At 38.0% G+C, this 23,797-nt stretch overlaps 1 protein-coding gene across 2 annotated transcripts in view; it reads left to right on the top strand.

Moving 5' to 3' along the window:
• LOC126187587 (band 3 anion transport protein) overlaps positions 1–23,797 on the top strand; it is a 588,329-nt gene that overhangs the window by 462,274 nt on the left and 102,258 nt on the right. For both annotated transcript variants that reach the window (XM_049928766.1, XM_049928767.1), the window contains 4 exons: positions 17,914–18,045; positions 18,246–18,443; positions 20,304–20,408; positions 20,486–20,690. In XM_049928766.1, the coding sequence (XP_049784723.1) occupies positions 17,914–18,045; positions 18,246–18,443; positions 20,304–20,408; positions 20,486–20,690 (640 nt within the window). The remainder of the gene's footprint in view (positions 1–17,913; positions 18,046–18,245; positions 18,444–20,303; positions 20,409–20,485; positions 20,691–23,797) is intronic.

Raw genomic sequence — 23,797 nt, forward strand, 5'->3', positions numbered from 1 at the left:
CGAAGACATTTAGGATACCAGAGACATTAGGGTTGTATCATAAGAATCCATATGGAACAGTCTCAGCAGACAAACCACTATCCATACTGACAAGAAGGAGAAGGAAGTTTAATAGCAGTTTTTTATTTGGTGTAAATTAAGAAATGACAGTTGTAAAATAACTTTGGCAGGTGGTGCAATTCAAGATCAGGTAATGACTATGGTTCTAAGTGTATTTAGCTGCTGCCACTCTAAGCTTTTGTCAGAATATCTTATTCTAATCAGTCAATCCACTTACAAAGTAAGTGTACAAGAAGTGAAGTTTCCTTGTATGAAGCTGTTATTGAAATTACCAGTCGAAATTTTATCTATTGTGAAGCATATACTATAGTTATGAGAATAGCTGTCAGAATATGTACATTTACGTGTGTTCAGTATAATTAAGCAGAATTCCTGTTCAGTATAATTAAGCAGAATTCGTGACTGACTACATTTATTGAATTAAACAGAATAATAATCAAAATATATTACAAACACTACTTTCACACTGTTTTGCAGAAAGTTAATGTTCATAATAATAATTTTGGTTGAATGGTAAGCTGCTAGTCAGTGAATTGTGGATGTGAAAAGTTCCATTAAACAGTTTTGGAACTCTTAATACATATCTTTTACACACATCTTTTACACCAAACTACAACTGTCCACTAAAGAAGAATCTTTCAGAACACCAGTAACAGTATTCAATGAGCAACATCTCTGCTGGCAAGGCTGTGTGAAAACTATGTGAAATAGTGATTATATTTGAATCATGATAGACCAGACACCCATTCCCCCCCTCCCCTCTCCCCATCCCCTACCCCCCCTTCCCCCCATACCCCCCCCTGCAAGGAAAGCTGTGAGGCAACGAAAAATCTTGCAGGAAAATGGACATGCCAATCTGAATGTGTCTGTTAGTCGGGGTGGTTTCAGAAATGAGTCCAGTGATGTCTGTAATACCAGGCTGAGGGACAAGGTTTGACATTCCCGGAAAAAGGCATTCTGGTTTAACCCTGTCTAAAGACACTGTTGTAGTTTTTACATTTAATAACAGACCTTGTGTTTAGGCTCATCTTTTCAGTACCTGGTGTGTGTTGGTACATGGTGGGTGAAGTGCTGGTTGGGCAATGTCTGTTCATAACATCACATATGCACAAATTTGCAAAGAAAAATCTGTCTTCCATCAAACGCTGAAAACAATACTCCGTGTAGACTCTCACAACATCTCTGGTGGAAAGGCTGTGGGCACTGTGTGAAGTAGCAATTAGTTTTTGGTCATACTACACAACTAATGTGTTGCAGAGCATGCTCACAATAAGGTATTATCTTTAACTTGCCAGTTGTCTTTCCTACCCCATCTATATACTCCGGCTTTCACGTAGCATTTGTTTCCCTCTCAACCTGTCTTATTGTTTTCCTTGTCCTAATGGACTTGGTGAATATTCCAATTTAATTCATGTGTAGCTATACAGAGATGAGGCTCACATAGAATAGACTAGTATGGAGACCTGCATCAAACCAGTCATAGTCATTGGACTGGAAAAAAACAATAACAGCAGTCTTGTTCCTCTAAATTGTTTCCTGTCTTCTACCACATTTATATTTCCACGATTTCTAAAGCTAGCATTTAATGGCCACTTGTGCCTATCAACTTGAAAGAGCAAATCTAGGAAACTGCTTCCATCCATTCAAAGACTGAATTGTTACTCTAATGCAAACCTGCAAAAGTAGCTGGATTCATGGCGATAAAGAAGACAGAATTAATGTGAATAATTCAGTGGGAATCAACCATGTCTGTTGCCCCATTTGGAAGAAATACTTTGTTATGGTCTACAATTTTCACTATTTTAGTGGGCTAAATTGATGCTACAGTGTTTATCTTTGACATGCTGTTATAAGAATCTGTCACACAACTAGCTAAGTGAAAAATTTGTATATTTAAAAGCCAAATTCTGACGGCATATTCTTTGTGTGTTAGTGAGAGCACCTTATATTTTATGTAAAATTTAAACATGTTTTTTGGGTTTATTGAATAAAAAATTAAGTATTTATTAGGATGTAATGTATATTATCAAACTTTGGGAACAGCGAAAAACACATTTTGTACTAGCAGTTATAAATAAAATAGCCTCTGGCTGCAAGCATGATTTATTATTTGTTTAATGCATTAGTGATTTTGAGGCTACATAAATCAGTTCTTCTTCTTCTTCTTCTTGTTCTCCATTCATGGATTAGTTAATTGCACCTGTTCTGGTTAACAAGCCCTAACCATCTCTTCTGAGACAGTTGAACTTTAGGATCTTTTTATAAATTTCATTGTCGAAATTTCACTCTATGACATAGCCAAAATACTGAAAATGGGTTGCCCATTCCAGTACTAATTATTTATTACAATTCTAGATGTGACATGTGATTTTTCCCTTGAATGCAATAACTTGTGTTTTATTAGTGGTGTTTTCATGTTTCATTTGGAAGCCAAACAAATTAAAATTGTAGACAGCTCTTTGAAGATTATTTTCATTTCCTTGGATTATTATTTGGTCATCTGCTTATAACAGGGTATTAAAACATTTATCCCTGTTGATCTTTGTGAATTACGTGATACTTTGTTTCCAAGCTTGACGGGATCTTTTATGTACACTGTGTGATTAAAAGTTTCCGGTCACCCCCAGAAACATATGTTTTTCATATTAGGTGCATTGTGCTGCCGCCTACTGCCAGGTACTCCATATAGGTGACCTCAGTAGTCATTAGACATTGTGAGAGAGCAGAATGGGGTGCTCCATGGAACTCATGGACTTCGAATGTGGTCAGGTGATTGGGTCTCACTTGTGCCAAACATCCCTAGGTCCACTCTTTCCGATGTGATAGTGTAGTGGAAATGTGAAGGGACATGCACAGCACAAAAGTGTACAGTGTACAAAAGTGTACTCATCTGTTGACTGACAGAGATCGCTAATAGATGAAGAGGGTCGTAATGTCTAGTAGGCATACATCTATCCAGAACATCACATAGGAATTCCAAACTGCATCAGGATGCACTGCAAGTACTATGACAGGCAGGAGATGAGAAAACTTGGATTTCATGATCAAGCAGCAGCTCATAGCCACACATCATGCCGGTAAATGCCAAACGACACCTCACTTGGTGTAAGGAACGTAAACATTAGACGATTGAAAAAATGCTGCAAAAATGTTGTTTGGAATGACGAATCATGGTACACAATGTGTCAATCCAGTGGCAGGGTGTGGGTATGGCGAATGCCCGGTGAACATCATCTGCCAGCGTGTCAAGTGCCAACAGTAAAATTTGGAGGTGGGGGTGTTATGGTGTGGTCGATGGAGGGGGGCTTGCACCCCTTAGTGTTTTGCATGGCACAAAGACGCCACAGGCCTACATTCATGTTTTAAGCATCTTCTTGCTTCCCACTGTTAAAGAGCAATTCGGGGATGGCTATTGCATCTTTTAAATGATCGAGCATCTGTTCATAATGCATGGCCTGTGGCAGAGTGGTTACACAACAATAATATCCTTGTAATGTACTGGCTTGCACAGAGTCCTGACCTTAATCCTATTGAACATTTTTGGGATGTTTTGGAGCGCCGACTTCATGCCAGGCCTCACCGACCAAAATCGATACCTCTCCTTAGTGCAGCACTCCATGAAGAATGGGCTCCCATTCCCCAAGAAACCTTCCAGCACCTAATTGAGCGTATGCGAGAGTGAAAGCTGTCATCAAGGCTAAGGGTGGGTTGACACCATATTGAATTTCAGCATTACCGATGGAGGGTACCACGAACTTGTAAGTCATTTTCAGCCCTGTGTCTGGATGCTTTTGATCACATAGTGTAGTTGCTGAAAGGAATGTGTTGTTGTTGGCTTTTTAAAAAAGTTATTTTGATCGTCCATCATAATTTTAATCTCTCTGTAAAGCACACACTTTATTCAACATGTAAACATCACTACAGATATTCAGTTTTAGGTTATGACAAATTCAGTATGCCTGCTATCATTGGCAATGATGTGGCGGAGATTAATAGTGAAACTCTGTTGACCTCCTGAATGGCTGTTTTAACGAAGCAATGGTTTTGGGGTTATTGTTGTACACCTTGTTCTTAATATAGCCCCACAAAAAGGATTCACACATGTTCAGATCTGGAGAACGGCCCATGCCAGCGACCTCTGGGTACCCCAGAGCCAGAATGCGGTCCCCAAAGTGCTCCTCCAGGTCATCAAACACTTTCCTGCTTTGATGGAATCGAGCTCTATCTTGCATGAACTGGACCTTGTCGAAATCAGAATTACTGTGGATAATGGTAATGAAATCTTCCAAAACCTTCACATACCATTCAGCAATCACTATGCCATCAAGGAATATTGCACCGATTATTCCATGAATGGCCTCTGCACACCATAGAATTACTCTTCAAGGATGAAGAGACTTCTCAATTGTACAATGCAGGTTCTCAGTCCCCCAAATGCACCAGTTTTCCTTATTGACAAACCCTCCAAATGAAAATGGGCTTCATCGCTAAACCAAACCATACTCACATCAAAGTCCTGTTCGTCATGTCTGTGGACAATAGTGTTCGCGAAACACAACCAATGTCTCATGATCCTGAGGCTTAATGGCTGATGGGTTTGAATTTTGTATGAAAAGAGATGCAGGTCTTCTAGAATAATTTGTTGCAGTGTCTCCCAGTTCATTCCCACCAGTTGTGCAGCTCATGTGATTGATTTCCTAGGGCTGGTTTGAAACACAGCATGTGTCTTATCAATGTTTTCGGGTGTTTTCACCTTTTTTGGATGACCAAGATTGCCAACACTTTTATCATAAACACTAGCTGTTCTCTCAAACTTGAGAATCAAATTATTGATTGTTAGCACACTTGGACCTGTTGTCTTCAGCTTGAATGCACTCACAAACTTGCTTTGAGCCAAATTTGGGCTGTTATTGCTCGCATAGTAGGCCTTCACAAGTGCTATATGATCAGGCACATTGTACTGTGACATTTTCACATGCAAATGGCCGAGAACAACAAGATGCATGCACATGCATATACCAATTCTCATCAAGCCCCGAGGCCAGCAAGTAGCAATGCAAGTACAAGGCATGAGCACAACATGTGCCTTGGGCAGCACAGTAAATCTGCAGTGGCTGTGTCAAGGAGATAAAATTTAACAAAACCTGTGTACTTGGCAAGCAGCAGTGGATGATGAAATGTAAGATCAGAGAAGCGATCGAAATACTAAAAAACCCTAACAACATGAATAAAGAGGATGGACTCAGCCTGACCTTTCCTGGCTCCTGGCCATCAGAGCCCAACAGGCCACACTAATAACACGAAACATGAATGTTACTGGCAAATATTTGCCATTGGCCAATTTGTTATTGGTTACTGGTCATTTTTAGTACAGTAAAATAGGCTGTTTCTTCTAGACTTTCAAACTTGCACATCGAATGTGCCACTTATACTTCCAAACATCCATAGCAGTTTATTGCTAAAGTTTTCAACACTAAAATTATTATTCAGTTTCAAATATGCATGAATGTGTGAGTGGTTATCTGATGCAAACAGCTCTTTACCAGTCATTACTGAACTAGAGTACACTTGTCTTTACACACACTGTAGAATGCTACTGACACTAAAGCTATCAACTGCTACAAAGAGTCCAGCAAGAGGAAAACAGGATTCTACACTTCATCCATTGATGAGAACCAGTCATGGCACGCACTGTAAGAAGCAACAGAATATCCCCACTCCCTCAACCACCATAATCTATTACAATAAAGTTCCCATGCTTTCTGCCTCATTTCACCAATTATATCAACATTATTTTTTTTAATTATGATGTAATGTAACGCTAAGTGAACAGTCATTACAAAATATGTATAACTCTGGACAGCAAAAATACAGGAGTAGAGTCAGAAGAAGACATGTTACTGTGGTTGTCTTACCAGTAAGTTTTTTTCTTATATATAATATGCTATGATAATATACCTAGAAAACTTTTATGTTAGTTCTAAATATCCAACAGCAACAGATAGACCTTACAACTCTGAGGATGTCCACATAGAAACTAGTTTTATTTATATTTTTATTTTAAATGTCTAGTTCCATAGGACCAAACTGAGAAGCAAATCTCCAAGGTCATGAAATGTGTCAATACATGAAATTAGAACATAAATGTAATAACAGATAAAATAATATGTTTATGAACCCAGGAAAAGACAGGTCATAAGTTATATAAACACAAATCAACAATATAACACAGGAATCAGCTTAATTTTTCAAGAAACTCGTTGACAGATTAGTAGGAGTGACCTATGAGGAAACTTTTCGGTTTCAATTTGAAAGCATGTGGATTACTGCTAAGATCTCTGAATTCTTGTGGCAGCTCATTGAAAATGGATGCAGCAGTATACTGCACACCTTTCTGCACAAGAGTCAAGGAAGTGCAATCCAAATGCAGACTGGATTTCTGCCTAGTACTAACTGAGTGAAAGCTGTCAGTTCATGGGAATAAGCTGATATTTTTAACAAGAAACAACAGTAAAGAATATATATATTGAGAGGCCAATGTCAGAATACCCAGACCACTGAACAGGGGTCGACAAGAGGTTTGTGAACTTACACCATTTATTTCCTCAACCACCTGTTTCTGAGCCAAAAATATCCTTTGAGAATGGGAAGAGTTACCCAAAAATATATACCATACATCATAAGTGAATGAAAATAAGCAAAGTAGACTACTTCTGCTGTCAAACTATCACTTACTTCAGATACCATTCGGATAACAAAAATGACAGCATTAAGTATTTGATCAAGATCCTGAATGTGGGCTTTACAAGACAGTTTACTATCTATCTGAACATCTACAAATTTGAGCTGTTCAGTTTCACTAATCATATCCCCCTTCTGCGAAATTAAAACATTGGGTTTTGTAGAATTGTGTGATAGAAACTTTAAAAACTGAGTCTTACTATGATTTAGCGTTTGTTTATTTTCTACAAGCCTTGAACTTTCTTATGTCGTGAACTGCATTGTTTGAAACAGTACCAGTCTTGCACACAGTGTCCTTTACTATGAAGCTAGTGTCATCAGTAAACTGAAATATTTTAGAATCACCTATAATACTAGAGGGCATATCATTTGTATAAATAAGGAATAGGAATGGCCATAGCACGGACCCCTGGGGCAGCCCCCATTCGATAGTGCCCCACTCAGACCCCACATCATAGCCATCCTGCACACTGTGGACAATGTCCTTCTGCTGTCAGTTGTTAAAGTAAGAGGTGAAGCAACTGCGATATACTCCCTGCATTCCATAATGGTCCAACTTCTGGACCAATATTTTGTGATCAAAGCAATCGAATAGCTCAGTTAAATTGAAAAAGATGCCTAGCTTTTGAAATCTTTTGTTTAATCCATTCAGTACCTCACAGAGAAAAGAGAATGAGCATTTCCAATTGTTAAACCAGTTCTAAAACTGAACTGTACATTTGACAGCAAATTATATGATATAGAATGGTCAGTTATCCTTATATACACAGCCTTTTCAATAATGTTAGCAAACACTGATGGCATAGAAATAGGTCTAAAATTGGCTACATTATCTCTTTCTCCCTTTTTATAAAGCAGCTTTACTACTGATTACTTCAATTGTTCAGGAAACTGACCATTCCTAAAGGAAGAATTATAAATATGGCTAAATATGGGGCTAATGTGTGCAGCACAGTACTTAAATATTCTGGTAGGTAATGCATAATATCCATGAGAGTTCTTAGTCTTGCTCCCCCTTGTTGGTATCACAGAACAGTATTTCAGACACCAATCTCGAAAAGGCGTTTTCCAAGAGAGTTATATGATTCCTTGCAGAACCTAAGATTTTTTTTACTTCACCACTAATGCTCAGAAAGTGATTGTTAAATACTGTACATATATCTTCTTTATCAGCAACAGAAATATTTTTACTACGAACTGACTTTATATTGTCGACCTCCTCCTGCTGACTGCACACTTCCTACATGACTGACCATATGTTTCTAATTTTATCCAGTAAATTAGCTAATCTATTTGTGTAGCACATACTCTTTGCCTCCTAATAACACTTTTAAGCAACTTAACAATACCGTTTGTAATGGACTACTATAGCTTGATTGTGATCAATTCTAACATTTTGATATAATTCCCACTGTGTTCTCAATGATATCCTTCTCCCATTAGTCAGCCACCCAGGCTTCCTTTTACTGCAAGTACCTTATTTAGAACATTTTAAGAAAGAGCATGAGAAATGTGTTAAGGAAAACATTATATTTGTCATCTATGTTATTGGCACCATAAACAACCTGGCACTCTTGTTCCTTAATTACATTTAAAAACTCTCTATTGCCATTGGATTAGCTTTTCTACATATTTTGTAATTATTCATAACATTTGTTTGAGTACAAAAACCTTTTAGTGTTAAAATGTGCATCATGGTCTGAAAAGATTGTTTACCCTTTTACTAACACAATACCCATCTAGTAATGAAGAATGAATAGAAATATTGTCTGTGGCTGTGCTACTGTTCCCCTGCACCCTGGTTGGCGAACACAGTCTGCACCAGGTCATATGAATTTAGGATATCTTCCAACATGCTTTTTCTTGCACAATCACAAACGAAACTAATATTGAAGTCACCATATATAACTAATTTTGGCACTTTCTATACATGAGAAAAAAAAACCTTTCCAGCTTGAGCAGAAATGCTCTGAAGTCAGAGTTAGGGGATCTATAAACAACAACAATTAGAAGTTTAGTTTCACTTAATTCAAGTGCCCCTGCTGAACATTCAAATACCTGTTCAGTGCAATGCTATGATATGTTTTATGGACTCAAATGGCATACTGTTTCTTACATACATGACCACTCCCCCACTTCACAAAGAACTCCTTGAAAAATAGTATCTGTGATCATGAGGGAGATGATCACCAAAGTGCAGAGTGCAACTAAAACAATTAGAACGATTTACATGTTCAGTAAACTATATAAAGAAGCAGTAGTATCATCTATCGAGACGTAACTTGAAGCATTTATCTCTAGGCAGAGTCATTTGGGAGAACTGTGGCTCACATTTAGAAGAATAAGCGAACAAGAACTGGGTAAATATGGGTGTAGTAGAACAGTTCGTGACGGAAGAGTCCATCCATGTTATACATGACGTATAGTTTCTGTAAAGAGGAACAGCAACTACTATGAAATGGGTGTAAAACAAAGCATTGGATTACATATAGAGATATGCTGAAAGAAACATGATTGGTTGTCAGAAGTGCAGTATGTGAACATAAACTTACAGTCAGTCAGCTGCAGTGTAAACTATGTAAACTAGTTGTCCAACTTTCTCCACCGTATATTCAAGGAAGACACAATGGGACAGGGTAACATGGAAAACAACAGTGAAATTTAGCAGCAAACAAGACTTAAAAATCTCAGAAGTGAAGGAACATTCAATTTCCCCTTAACAGAAATAAAGAGCCATCACTTTCAGTTTGTCTCTTCCAAGACTCACTATTATCAATGTCACTTGGAAACTATTCACTATTTCAATCACCACAACATTGCATATAACCATATTTGTAAAAAGCAAAGAAGAAAAAGCTGAAAGGTAGAAGGAGTATATACAGGGTCTATACAAGGGAGATGAACTTGAAGAAAATATTATAGAAAGAAAAGTGGGTGTAGATGAAGACAAGATGGGAGGTATGATACTGCAAGAAGAATTTGACAGAGCTCTGAAATGTCTTAAGTCAAAACAAGGCTCCTGGAGTAGACGATATTCCATCAGAACTACTGATAGTCTTGGGAGAGCCAGCCATGACAGAACTCTTTGATTTTGTGTGCAAGATGTATGAGACAGATGAGATACTCTTAGACAAGAAAACTGTAGTAATTCCAATCCCAAAGAAAACAGTAGCTGACAGGTGTGAAAATTACAGAACTATCAGTCATGGTTGCAAAATACTAAAATGATTTCTTTTTAGAAGAATGGAAAAAATGGTAGAAGCTGACCTTTGGGAAGATCATTTTGGATTCCAGAGAAATATAGGAACATGTGAGGTAATAAAGATCCTATGACTTATCTTAAGAGATGGGTTAAGGAAAGGCAAGCCTACATTTATAACGTTTATAGACTTAGAGAAAGCTTTTTAAATATTGTTGACTGGAGTAATCTCTTTGAAATTCTGAAGGTAGCAGGAGTAAAATGCAGGGAGCAAAAAGTTATTTAAAACTTGTACAGAAGCCAGACAGCAGTTATAAAGAGTCAAAGGACATGAAAGGGAAGCTGTGGTTGAAAAGGGAGCGAGACAGGGTTGTAGCCTATCCCTGATGTTTATCCCTGATGTTTATCCCTGATTTTACTTGATATGTGCATTGAAAAAGCAGTAAAGGAAACCAAAGAAAAATTTGGAGTAGACTTTAAAGTTCAGGGAGAAGAAATAAACATTTTTGAGGTTTGCTGATGACATTGTAATTCTGTCAGAGACAGCAAAGGATTTGGAAGAGCACTTGAACAGAATGGGCAGTGTCTTGAAAGGAGGATATAAGATGAACATCAACAAAAGCAAGATAAGGATAATAGAATGTAAACCAATTAAACCAGGTGATGCTAAGGGATTTCAGTTAGCATATGAGACAATGTAGTAGATGAGTTTTGCTATTTGAGCAGCAAAATAACTGATGATGGCTGAAGTAGAGAAGATATAAAATGTAGACTCACAATTGCAAGAAAAGCAGTTGTGAATAAGAGAAATTTGTTAACATCAAATATAGGAGGGTAATCCCAAAAGTAAGGTCTCCTATTTTTTTATAAGTACTGAACTCTGTCTGTGTGACAGTTGGTCACACTGTTATGAAGAGTGCTTCACGCTCTGTGTGTAAACATGCGCACGCCACACTGAGGCGCTCAGTCTTGGCTTGGCAGCCATTGAGAATGTAGCTCCCGTTGGATGTTACGGCCAAGTGTGGGTTGCGCGCTGTTATTTGGTTTTTGAATGCAAAGGGCACTGCGTTGATTGAAATCCATCGCCAATTGATGGAAATGTATGGTGAGTCGTGCATGGATGTCAAAAATGTTCGTAAGTGGTGTAGAGAGTTTGCAGCTGGTCGGACCAGAATTCATGACAAACAAAGGAGTGGGAGACCATCAATTTCTGAGGAGACAGTGTTGAAGGTTTAACAAAGCATGCATCAAAATCAACGGATCACCCTGGATGATCTCTGCACATTGGTTCCTGAGGTTTCCTGAAGCACCACTCACACAATTTTAATGGAAACATTGAACTACCGGAAGGTGTGGTACAAGATGGGTGCGACGCATGCTGACTGAGGACCACATGCGGCAACGAGTTGATGCTTCCCGCACATTTCTTCACCGCCTTGCAGCCAAACAGGACAACTTTCTGGATTCAATTACATGGCTGACAAAACCTGGGCATACCACTTTACACCTGAGAAAGAAGAGGTTCATGGTTCATAACTTTCTGAACAGCATGGCAGCGAGCTGGTGTGACATGGGCATACAAAAAGGGCCACAGTGTCTACAAAAAAGCATCAACAGAAATGGTGATTATGTCAGAAAATAGCTAAATGTTCAAGCTGTAAACTCATGTACACCATTGTAGAAATAAACAGGTCTATCTACTTATAAAAAATAGGAGACCTTACTTTTGGGATTACCCTCATAGATCTAACTGTTAGAAAGTTTTTTATTAAAGAATTTGTATGGAGTGTAGCCATGCGTGGAAGTGAAACGTGGACGCTAAACAGTTTAGACAAGAAGAGAATAGAAGCTTTCAGAATGTGATGCTATAGAAGAAGGCTGAGTATTAGATGGGTCGATCCTGTAACTAATGACGAGGTACTGAATAAAATTGGGGAGAAAATTAATTTGTTTTGCAACTTGATCAAAAGAAGGGATTGGTTGGTAGGACACATTCTGAGACATCAAGGGATCACCAGTTTAGTATTGGATTGAAGTGTGGGGGGTAAAAATCATAGAGGGAGACTAAGAAATGAATACATTAAACAGATTCAGAAGTATGTAGTTTGCTATAGTTATTTGGAGATGAAGTGGCTCTCACAGGATAGACTAGCATGGAGAGCTACATCAAGCCAGTCTTTGGACTGAAGACGACAGCAGCAACAACATTTGTAAAAGACTTAACCAGTGGAATACGTTAAACTGTTAAAACAAGAAAATCCCTTTGTTAGCCTTCAGTTGAGAAGTATAAATCTCAACTTTGAGAAAGATATAAATGTTTTGAATAATGGAAGCTCCAGACAGGAATGTCAGGAAAGACAGATTGCTACTTACCATAAAAAAGTCAAATTGCATACAGGCACAATTAAAAGACATTTACATGTAGCTTTCAGCCACGTCCATCATTGGTAAAAAGAGCCACACACACATGTCATTCACACACACAAGCAAGCACACCTCTCACACACATGACCATCAACTCCAGCATCTCGAGCCAGAATGCAACATGACATGAGATGCAAGCAGCAATCTGGAGGGAAAGGGGAAAGGGAATGGATGGTGTACGTGTGGGGATAGAGATGAATGCTGTCTGGTTGAGTGTGCAGTGGCTAGAAAGTTAACATGTGCAGTGTCAGGAGCTTGTGGGACAGGGAGGTGGGGAAAAAAAGGAGAGGAGCGGGAAAAGACAGATGGATGCATTGACAGAGGGCTGCAGATAAATGGGCTCGGAGATGAGAATGGGGACAGAGGGCATGCAAGCTGTTGGCTGGAGACTGTGGGGTCAGTATGTTACTGTAGGTTGAGGCTGTGATGGGAGTGGAGAATGTGTTATAAGGATAACTCCCATCTGCACAATTCAGAAAAGATGGTGATGAAGGGAAGGATCTAAGTGGCTCGGATAGTAAAACAGTCATTGAAATCAAGTGTGTTGTGTTCAGCTGCATGTTGTGCTACAAGGTGGTCTACTTTGCTCTTGGCCACAGTCTGGCAGTGGCCGTTTATCCTGATGGACAGCTGGTTGGTAATCATACCAATATAAAAAGCTGTGCAATGACTGCAGCAGAGCTGGTAAATAACATGACTGCTTTCACAGGTGGCCCAGCTCCTGATGTGGTAGGATAAACCTGTGAAAGGACTGGAATACGAACTACTGGATGGGTGGCTTGGTCAGGTTTTGCACCTGGGCCTCCCAAACCACATCTACTTCCAAACCACAGTGTATCAATGATCATCCACACACAACACAGACTCTGTGATCATGCAGATTGTTGAGGCAGCATCTAATGCCCCAGATTCTTTCCTCTGATAGTTATAATCATATTTATTCCATTGATCACTCTTCAACACTCATCCTGACGTACTTCAGCATTTGTTTCTACACCTACCTGTGCCACACGAACTTTTGATTCTTGGCATAACCCACACACCTCCATCTCTCGTCGCTTTTCATAACACACACACTCCCATACCACACCATTCCTTTTCATCCATGTTTCTGTATGTTTTTAATGTACGTGTGTATTTTTGTGATTTCAAGAAGTTTCACATATTTGTGCATATTTTTATGTATCTTTGCATATTTGTGTGTGTTTCTGCGTGTCTTTACCTATTTTTTTATGCATCTTAAAGCTCTTTTCATGCATCCAGCTCCTCTCATAACCATCAAACCTATTTTTCCCAATTCTGCATCATTCCCATTTCCTTTACACCATACCTACCACAATGGACCCTTACTCCATCTTTCTGCACCAGTTCAGAAAAGTATCCCTTATCATGGCTAAAACCCAGTCCCACAACTTGCATAAACCATGGAATCCCTCAAATTGTCTAACTGCAAAGATTCCTTTGTCTGGATCCCACCCCTCCCTTCACATTGACCCACACTTTTTCAGTGTCTGCCAATCCCTGACCCTCACAAACTTGGTATTACAAAAATGCGTCTCCATGGCACAGGCATCGCAGAACCATCTCTGCTCCCTCCACATGATACTACTACTCTGTAATCCCTACTCCGTACATCACATCTCTAAAATTGAATCCATTGCTCTCCAGAATCTGGAGGAGCATTCTAGACACCACCTCCATAATTTATCCAATTTGCTGACGTCCTAATGCCATCTCAGGGCATCATGCCACCTCAGCCCCTATCATACCCACAGTGTCCCTCCTCATCTACCTCTCATAGCTGACCTGTTCAACTTGCCACATCACCCAAACTCTCTACCAACTCTCCACTAGATCTAGAGCTAAAACGTTCTAGAAACACTGTTGTTATTCCACCAAAACACTCAATTCCACAGAAGTTTCAGTTATATCCAAAGCCCTCACCTTTAGCCCTGTACCCAAATTTAACCACACTGGACTTGTCAAGGGCCGTCGTCCTTCTCCTGATACCTGCAATGAAGCACATCTTTGGCGCCAATTCCTCCAGCCAAAGCCACCATAATTCTGACATTGAACCCTGCCTCTTCCAGAGCTTACCACCATTCAACTGTGATTCCCAACCCCCCACCTAACTATCCGCTGGTCACCTTCCAGTAATTCTGTACCTTCAACATAGCTTCACTATCCTACCACAGGTTCCCTTCTCAGAACACCAACCTTTCAGCAGAAGAAAGAACAGCCGTAAGCCATACACAACCTCAAAACAAATCCTAACATAATTATCCTACATGCAGACAAAAGTTTCATCACTTGTTATGAATCGCAGTGACTACCTGATAGAAGACCTCTGTCAATTATGAGATTCCTCCACCACTTTGCCAGAGTGATCCCATCCCAGAAGTCCAACACAAACTCCAATCCCTGCTTAAAGCCTTTGGCCTTTCCCAGAACATCTCCCCTGAATACATTTCCCTCTCACCCCTATGACACCCCGCAACTCACCTTCTACATGCTCCCCAAAATCCACAAACCCAACAATCCTGGACGCCCCATCGTGGCATGTTATTGTACCCCTCAATGAAAGACTTTCGGCCCTCATTGACGAATATCTCCAGCCAGTTGTCTATAATCTAGCCTCCCTCATCAAAGACACCCAACCTCTTCCTTCACCGACTCTCCACCATCCCCGCCCCTTTACATCTTGGATCCCTACTTTTCACTGTTGACACCACCTCCTATATACCAACATCCCACATGCCCATGGTCTTACTGATAGTGAACACTATCTTTCCCAATGTCCTTCAAACTCCAAACCCACTACCTCATTCTTCATACACTTTACTAACTTTATACTAATGCATAACTGCTTCTCATGTGAAGGGAAGATACATAAACAAATTGGTGGCACAGTCATGGGCATCCACATGGCACCCTCCTATGTCATCCTTTTGTGGGCCATCTAGAGGAGACCTTTCTAGCGTCCTAAAGCAACAAATCCCTAGTCTGGTTCATAGTGATTGACGATATCTTCACAATCTGGACTCAGGGCCAAGACATCTTACCTTCGTTCATTCACAACTTCAACACCTCTCCAATCCACTTCACGTGGTCCTCCTCAACTTTTGTAAATGTTGACCTCCTCCTCTGTGATGGCTCCATCTACACCTCTGTCCACATTAAACTCACCAATCACTAACAGTACTTGCATTTTGACAGCTGTCATCCCTTTCACACCAAAAAATTTGTGCCATACAGCCTGGCTACCCGGGTACAGCATATCTGTAGTGACAGAAACTCCCTTGCTCAGTATCGAGGTCTTCACAGACAGGCACTGTCCCACAGACTTAGTCCGTAAACAGATCTCCCATGCCATTTCCCCTCACACCCCCAAACTTCCCACTGCCTCCAAGAACCAGCCACAAAGGAGTGTCCCTTTCATCAGCCAGTACCACCACAGATTGGAAGAACTGCACCGCATCCTTCACCAGGGCTTTGATTAACTATCCATCATGCCCTAACATGAGGGACATACTACCCGAAAAACATCCTAGTCCATACCTATGCTACTCCCAATCCCAACCCTTTGCCACAAGGATCAAATCCTTGTGGCAGACCCAGGTGCAAAACCTGCCCAATCCACCCACCCAGTACTTCCTATTCCAGTCCTGCCACAGGTTTATCCTACCCCCCCTCCCACTCCCCAACCTCCTGACACTGTTTGTGGACATTCTCGTCCCTGCGCACTCCACCAGACAGCATTCATCTCTCTCCCCATCCGTACACTATCTCTTCCCCTTCCCCAAGATGCTGGAGTTGGCAGTTGTGTGTGCATGAGGTGTGCTTGCTTGTGTGTATGAATGCTGTGTGTGTCTCTCTTTCACTGATGAAGGATGTGGCTGAAAGCTACATGTAAGTGTCTTTTAATTGTGCTTGTATGTAACTTGATGTGTCTCCTTTACAGTAAGTAGCAATCTGTCTTTTCCTACAACGTAAACATAAATGTTTGGGTGATTACAGATCAGCATTAGTACCATAGCATTTCATCAGACTCTACAAAATGCTTTATCAATTCTCTATATGGGTTTCTTCCATTTCCTTTGTATTTTATAAATGATTTTATATCCTGTTTTCCATAGTGCATTACAGTAACTCAATGCATAATTTTATAGACATTAATCAGATCCTCATTTCATAATACAGTACTACCTTCCAAAAGATAAATTCTACTTACAAAGCAACAAATTGCACTTATATTTATTCATTGTCTTTCAGGATCATAATTATACATGAATTACAACTATTTTATGATGTTTAAATTTGTAATTTAGTACTTTTTTTCTATAGTTAAAGCAACATAACAAGAAAATTGACTTTCACATGAATAAAGACATTTCATTAGTTCTTTGCAGTATGGACATTTATGAATGCCCTACCATTTGAAAAGTCTCCAGGTGATCATTTTCTTCTGAAGTTCAGTTGAATCATGACGAAAAAATTATTTTATTCCCAGTACAGTGGAACACTGAAAATATCAGAAAAATGTCTCATTGTTGAATGGGTGATACTGATCTTCAGAAACAGGGTCACACTAATTTTCAGATTTAGGTGAATATTTTTGGGAAGCGTGTCATTTTATGCTCAACTTTTTTGGTGTTCCTAAAAGCGTAAAAATTAACAAGAAACTTTGAAAAATGAAAATAAAAATAAAATATGTTTGTGATGATATGAGAAAATTGTGAAATTACAAGGAGACATGATGACTGGTGAGCACTCAATTTCAGGAGGCTCAGTTCCAAGTAATGGTGACGTCCACCACATGAATCTGTCTCCATCTACACCTCTGTCCACATTAAACTCACCAATCACTAACAGTACTTGCATTTTGACAGCTGTCATCCCTTTCACACCAAAAAATCTGTGCCATACAGCCTGGCTACCCGGGTATAGCATATTTCTAACCTTCCGCTACATACCACCCCCTGAGGAAGGATCTAACAGTTTTGAAACCTAGGATATCTGTGTTGGTTTTTATATGTTGCTTTGGCCTTTTGATGAAATATATGAGTCTTAGGGTTACGGTAATGTCAACTGCATTTGTATCATGTTGTAATGTGTACCTATGTGTAATGTGTAATGTGTACCTATTTGTAATCTTGCAAGTAGTTTATGTAATGAAAACTGACCCAAGTAAACTATAGATCTTGAATTTTTTTTATGAAAAATTTTATGTTGTTACATTAAACATTCCTATTATTTATATTCCATAAGGACTTTCCTCATATTGAACTGGATAACTAGTTTTTCATCCTCACTTTATACTGTCTCTGTATGTGTAATGTGTCTGTTGCAGCTGAAAATAACATGTTAGGCGGTAGTCTTGTCTTGATAATTTGTCATTAATCCAAAAAAGGGTTACTAAAATTTATAAATGTTCTATTAGCAGAACTTCCAACAATAGTCTCATGATTTTCAATTTTGTGATTTTTCAGAACTTAAATGAAGAAAAAGGGAAACCTAAAATTGTTCCATCTATAGTCAGCATGGACACAATGTCATTAAATAAGTTGGGCAACAATCTCAGTGTCCCTGGAGAAGAGAACAGAAAACAAGATAACCATACAGTAAGTGCAACTTACTTTTAATAACTTACTTTTTTTACTATCTAATAAGTTTGTTTGTTAGATAAGATTTGTGATTATATTTGTTTCAACATTTGTTCTTAGTACAGTCCAGTATGAAAGCAAAAATTTTGTAGTGACATAGTAGTCTGCCCTCTTTTTTTAAATTAATGGTCTCTCATTCCTTCCTCTGATTCTTTCAGATTGATTTCAAAGAAGAATTAACTTTTACTTCATCAGCAGAGGATCTTAAGAAAGCTCAGAAGGAGAGCATACTGAGAAGAATACCTATAGGAGCTGAGGCAACCACTGTGTTAGTTGGTGCTGTTGATTTTTTGGATCAACCAACTATAGCATTTGTTAGGTTAGCAGAGGGTATTTTAATGCCATCAATTACTGAGGTAAGCTATACTCAATATTTTCTCAGAGAAAATTATATTTGCAGCACAGGTTTTATACAAAAAAGAATCTAAATCTGCAGCTACTCACTTGCAGGCCCCTTTCTCAGCAGAAGTTCGCAGGTGTAGAGTGCTAGCTTCCTTGTCATTGATCACTTACACATGATGGCGGTTACGAAGTCAGCATGACGCTACCACAGAGGATGATGGCACTCTTTGTAAGCATAGGGAATTCTCACTGATACTAACTACTCCACCGACTGAATCATAAGCCTCATTACCAACAGTTTACCTCTGACAAGCCCTTATGAGCTTCCTGTGGAATATTTTACCAGTCTTGTAGCAGTCATGTGTCAGTTTACAGCAGTATGGAGTCCTATGCTTTAGTAGGTGGGGTTGTTAGCTTTTTATGTCCAAAGAGCTGAGTTATTTCTAACAGGTACAGAACTGTCAGTTTTCTTCCCGTTTGTCAATTGGAAGCCTTTCTGTAGAAAAGCTTGGAAAATAGAAGAGAAATACCGGCAAATTTGGACCTGTCACAGAAGTTCATGAGTTGTGTCTAGATAGCTCAACAGGTGATACTGAAAGGTCCATGAAAGATAAGGTTAGGGACTTGACCTAGTGTGGCACACATTTTTAATCTGTCAGGATGTTTCAGACCTTTTTAAGTTTAGAAAAAATGGTGTTTCTCTATTATTATGTGAAAATCTGAGTAAGATAAAGTACAAAATCTTAGAATATTTTTACCGTCTGAAAGAAACTCATTCATTTGATGATTAGAGGGCAGAAATTTCAGATCAGACACAAGTGATTGTGGTCCTGTGATGATGGATTGAAAAAATTGGCAGTTGCATATTTACGATGATAGCGCAGAAAACCATTCTTTAAAATTATAAAGAAACAACAGAAATAATGTAAGATTTGGCCAAGTACTCTATGGAGAAACTTGCTTTTGGAACATTTAAATGCAACCATCTGCTGAGAAACAGCAAAACTGAGCAAATAAAATATTTTTAAGGTAAGAATGAACATGTGCTTGCTCAAAAACTTATAGGTACGTGAAGACAAATTTTCATTAGATACACGTTAATAGATCTAAAGCTGCCTTGCTGTAGAAATCAGTAAGAGCTGTTAAGGTGCTAATATGTTATGCAGACTGGAAAAAAACTGACATTTTCTTTAAAATATTTTGTAACTTTTTGATTATATTAATCAAGTTTATCATCATTATTAACACTATATTTTTCAATAGAGAAACAAAACATTTACTTTGCTATGTTTGATGTTTATTAACAAGTAATGTGAACAAAATATTTGGTCTTTCAGTATGTGGAATAATTCTGAAACATAAAAGTAGAATAAATATACTGGCAGACTGAAACTCTTGTGTCAAGAGAAAGATGGATGATTAGGATTTCAGCATCTTGTATGACAACACTAGTAGAAGTGGAGCATAATCTCAGATTCAAGCAGAGTTAGGAAGGAAACAGCCATGTCATTTTCAAAAAAATCATTCTGAAATTTGCCTGAAGAGGTTTAGGAAAACCATGAAAAACCTAAATGACCGTGGTCAGACAGGAAGTTGAGCTGCTGATCTCTCAAATATTATTGTCAGTTCACAAAGCATGGATAGATCTCTCTATCCACACAATATTTTTTTGTCAAATGCAAAGGTCTTTTCTTGACAAGTCCAACATACAGTTTTAATCTGTCAGTAAGATTCCTTGTTCATAATTGTTTGGTCTTTGTGATGACAGTTAGCACGCAAGTAAGGAGATAGAAGCAGTGATTCTCTGTATAAATAACAAGTTTATTTTTTCTATTTATTTATTTTCTTACTATTTTATTGTATGTAAATTTTAGGTGAACATCCCTGTTCGTTTCTTGTTTATACTTTTGGGTCCATCTACAGCAGATTTGGATTATCATGAGATAGGACGATCCATATCAACACTAATGTCAAATGCGGTGAGTACATTTCATTATATATATGATGAGTGTCAAGTTATGAAACAAACTGACCATACTTTTGTTCTTATTTGCAGCAATTTCATAAAATAGCCTACAAAGCTACAGAACGGAAAGAGTTATTGTCAGCAATTAATGAATTTCTTGATGATAGTATTGTTCTACCACCTGGTGACTGGGAGAGAAATGCATTACTTGAAGTGGCAGAACTCAGAGCAAAAAGTGAGAAAATTCGACGAAGGAAAACAACACGATTACTTGGTCAAGATGAAGCAAAGAAAGGTATACCTGTTTTACAGAAAAGGACATTAGTGACCATACTTGATGTGAAACACAATAACTTTCTGTGACATGGCATGCAGCTTGATAACAAGCTAAAATGGGGCCAACACATTGATAAACTAATCATGAAGCTCAGTTCATATTGTTTTCATTTATACGTATTTCCCCTCTAGTTAGCTTTGAACACTGTGGTACTCACTCACTTGGCATATTTTTATTTCCTGTTATCCCATGGGCTAATTTTGTTGGGTAAAGCAACTAATATTTGTTCAGCAAACATAACAATACAACTTAAGATGAATTGTGGTGTATACAACCGCAGACAAGAAATAAAAATAATATCTGTATGTATTTAGTCATTGTATGTTAATTCTGAATGTCGTCTGATAAACATAACAAACATAAACATCAAACATAAAGAAAGTAACTGGCAACCTCTGTAAGCTGAAAATAAAAGCTTATTAAATATTCCTTCTAGATATTTCCTAATACAAGGATTCGAATATTGAAAATTCCAGTTACCAGTAAGACAAGTAAAAATATTCATTGTAAGTAAGTCTCTGTTATTGGAATATACAGATCACTTTCTTATGGTTTCTGAGGATATTGTTAGCAATAGGAGACAAAATGCCAGACACAGAAACAGCAGTCTAATCCCCATACAACTAAAGCCACTAGGAATGTAAATACTGTCCGTGAAAACTTACACTGTGTGATAAAGGTAATTGTTATCAGTGTAGGTGTGTAAATTTAAGCAACAAATAGTGGATAAATACAGGAATGTGGTGTAACTCAAGGAAAGAAAGGTCTTTTTGATGTAGTCTTTTTGCCGTTAATTATGTTATTTTCATTTATAGCCTGCAGAACCGTATAAATAACTTCTCATAGTGAACTTTATCAGGGTATATCTTCACTTGTGCAATTTCTACTATTACATTACTGTAGAACCAGTAAGAGAAAGTGATGAATTGCTGTATATATCTTAAAAATGGAACATAAGTGTCTTTGAATGTTGTGCAAAAGCTGTTGATTAGGAAACACTCAGACTAAGAATACTGACAATTTGCTGGCAATCTGTGGAGAAATATCTTCAGATTCATAAAGCAGCTATTGACAGTTTTAATAAAGGTATGCAGGCATTATGCAAATGTTAACAATATAAGATGGGTACCACTTTCACTCAGATCATAGGAAAAAGATAATGTATCAAAGAATCATAAAAAATGGCTCAAACACAGTGTTGAGAGAGAAAACATGGATAAAACACTGGAAAGACATTTATATTGCAGACAAAGTAAATTGAATATTTAATTCTTTTTTAAACATATTCCTAAAGAAATTTGAGTCTTTTTTCTCTTAAAGCAAACTAGGTTAAAATTGTGTAGAAATAAGGATATTTTGCACTAGGAAGAGAGAGAGAGAGAGAGTTCTTCATAATTCAAGAGTGAAAACCCTGTCACCACCATTGTTGCAAAATCTTGTTTATTACTAAAAATAGCACCTGCCAATTTTTTCAGCCCATCACAATACGACTTTGATCACTTATGTGTGATTTGAATTTCTGCACGCTCCTAGAAAAAGTGAAAACTATTTGCAGTTTGTATAATGTTTCCATTGGAACATTTTAAAAAGTGGTACAAATGTGAGTCCCCAGAAAATATGTAGGGCAGCAGTGGGAACAAACTGGAATTGTTGGTCACTAAATTTAATTGTGACATGACACCTAGTAGCGAACACCTAAATACAGTTGCATCAGATTTTCTTAGACAAATGCTGCATGAACTACTGACAGACATTAGTTTCAAAATTGCAAACCCTGAGGGGATCACTCCTCAGGTCTCTCTAATAGCTGTGAAGGTGTTTCTTGCAGAGTATAAAAATCTTGTGCTAACAAGTCAGAACTACCCTTGAAATGTTTTCATTTTACATTCCTTACCACGTTGGCTTCTCTGTCTTCTATGTGTCATTACACACAGCAAATTTAAAATCTTAATAGTGGAAGTGCATTGCAATTTGAAGCTGTAGGCATCTTAATTAAAAGTGTATTGTCAATTTGTGGGCAGTTTATGCCTATAACATATGCTTTATGCCTATAACATATGTAACCTTTATGATAGCAGATACTGATAACTAGCACATTACTGAAATACATACACCATAATAATTGTTCCCTGCTTCGTTGACTCTGCATTTCTTAACTTATTCACTTGTCATTGCCATTGCATTAACATGCTTCTCAACAATGCTGAGAATATTCCTGTTTGTTACACTTCACAATGTCACATAGGCTTTCACCATTAATATTAACATAGTCCTTCGTCCCATGAATTCACAGTCTAACTCCCCATTCTTGGCTCATGTCTGGGAGTTTGCAGTCTCAACATTTGGCAGCAATGTATCACTTCATGGTTTTTAGTTAATTATTAGAAAATGCTATGTTAATTAGTAATAACAAAAGAGAGAAATTGCAAATGTAATCAGACTGGAAATTTAGGACCATTTACTTAATGTACCAATTAATATGTATCCTTGAGTTTTACAGAAACACAAGGCCCTACTTTGATATTGTTCATAAAAACTTCACCAGTTTCTGAGAGCATCACCATTTACAATTCATTTAACAAAAGTTTAAATTTTGAATATTTCCTTTAAAAATCAAAATATAGCAAATCTAATGACATCACTTTGTTTGGAAAAATTTGGACTTCATTATTACCACAACCTATTTTTTGAAATATTACAAGGTACAAAAATGACTGGTGTCTTGAAATTGTGTCTTAATTAATTAATAACTTTTGAATTATAAGCTAAACATAGTGAGGGGTGGCTGTAACATCAGTTGAACTGAACATGCTTTGGCTCTTTCTTAAGTTGTGTTTCTCATTAGAAAGTGACTAAGAGCATTAAGAACACATGTTTAAGCATAAAACCACATGACATAACATACCCTAAAATCTATAACAATAATATTCATACAAATACATAGCACTATTAACTAAATAGCAGAAGCACTGGGTGGTGGAGAGACATAAAGGAAAAAGTGAAAATATGTGTAGATTTTGGTCAAGGTTCATCATCAATGTAGTCTCTAATTGGGGTGTATATGT

Source organism: Schistocerca cancellata, chromosome 5 (genome assembly GCF_023864275.1).
Source record: "Schistocerca cancellata isolate TAMUIC-IGC-003103 chromosome 5, iqSchCanc2.1, whole genome shotgun sequence".
Taxonomy (NCBI): Eukaryota; Metazoa; Arthropoda; class Insecta; order Orthoptera; family Acrididae; genus Schistocerca; species Schistocerca cancellata.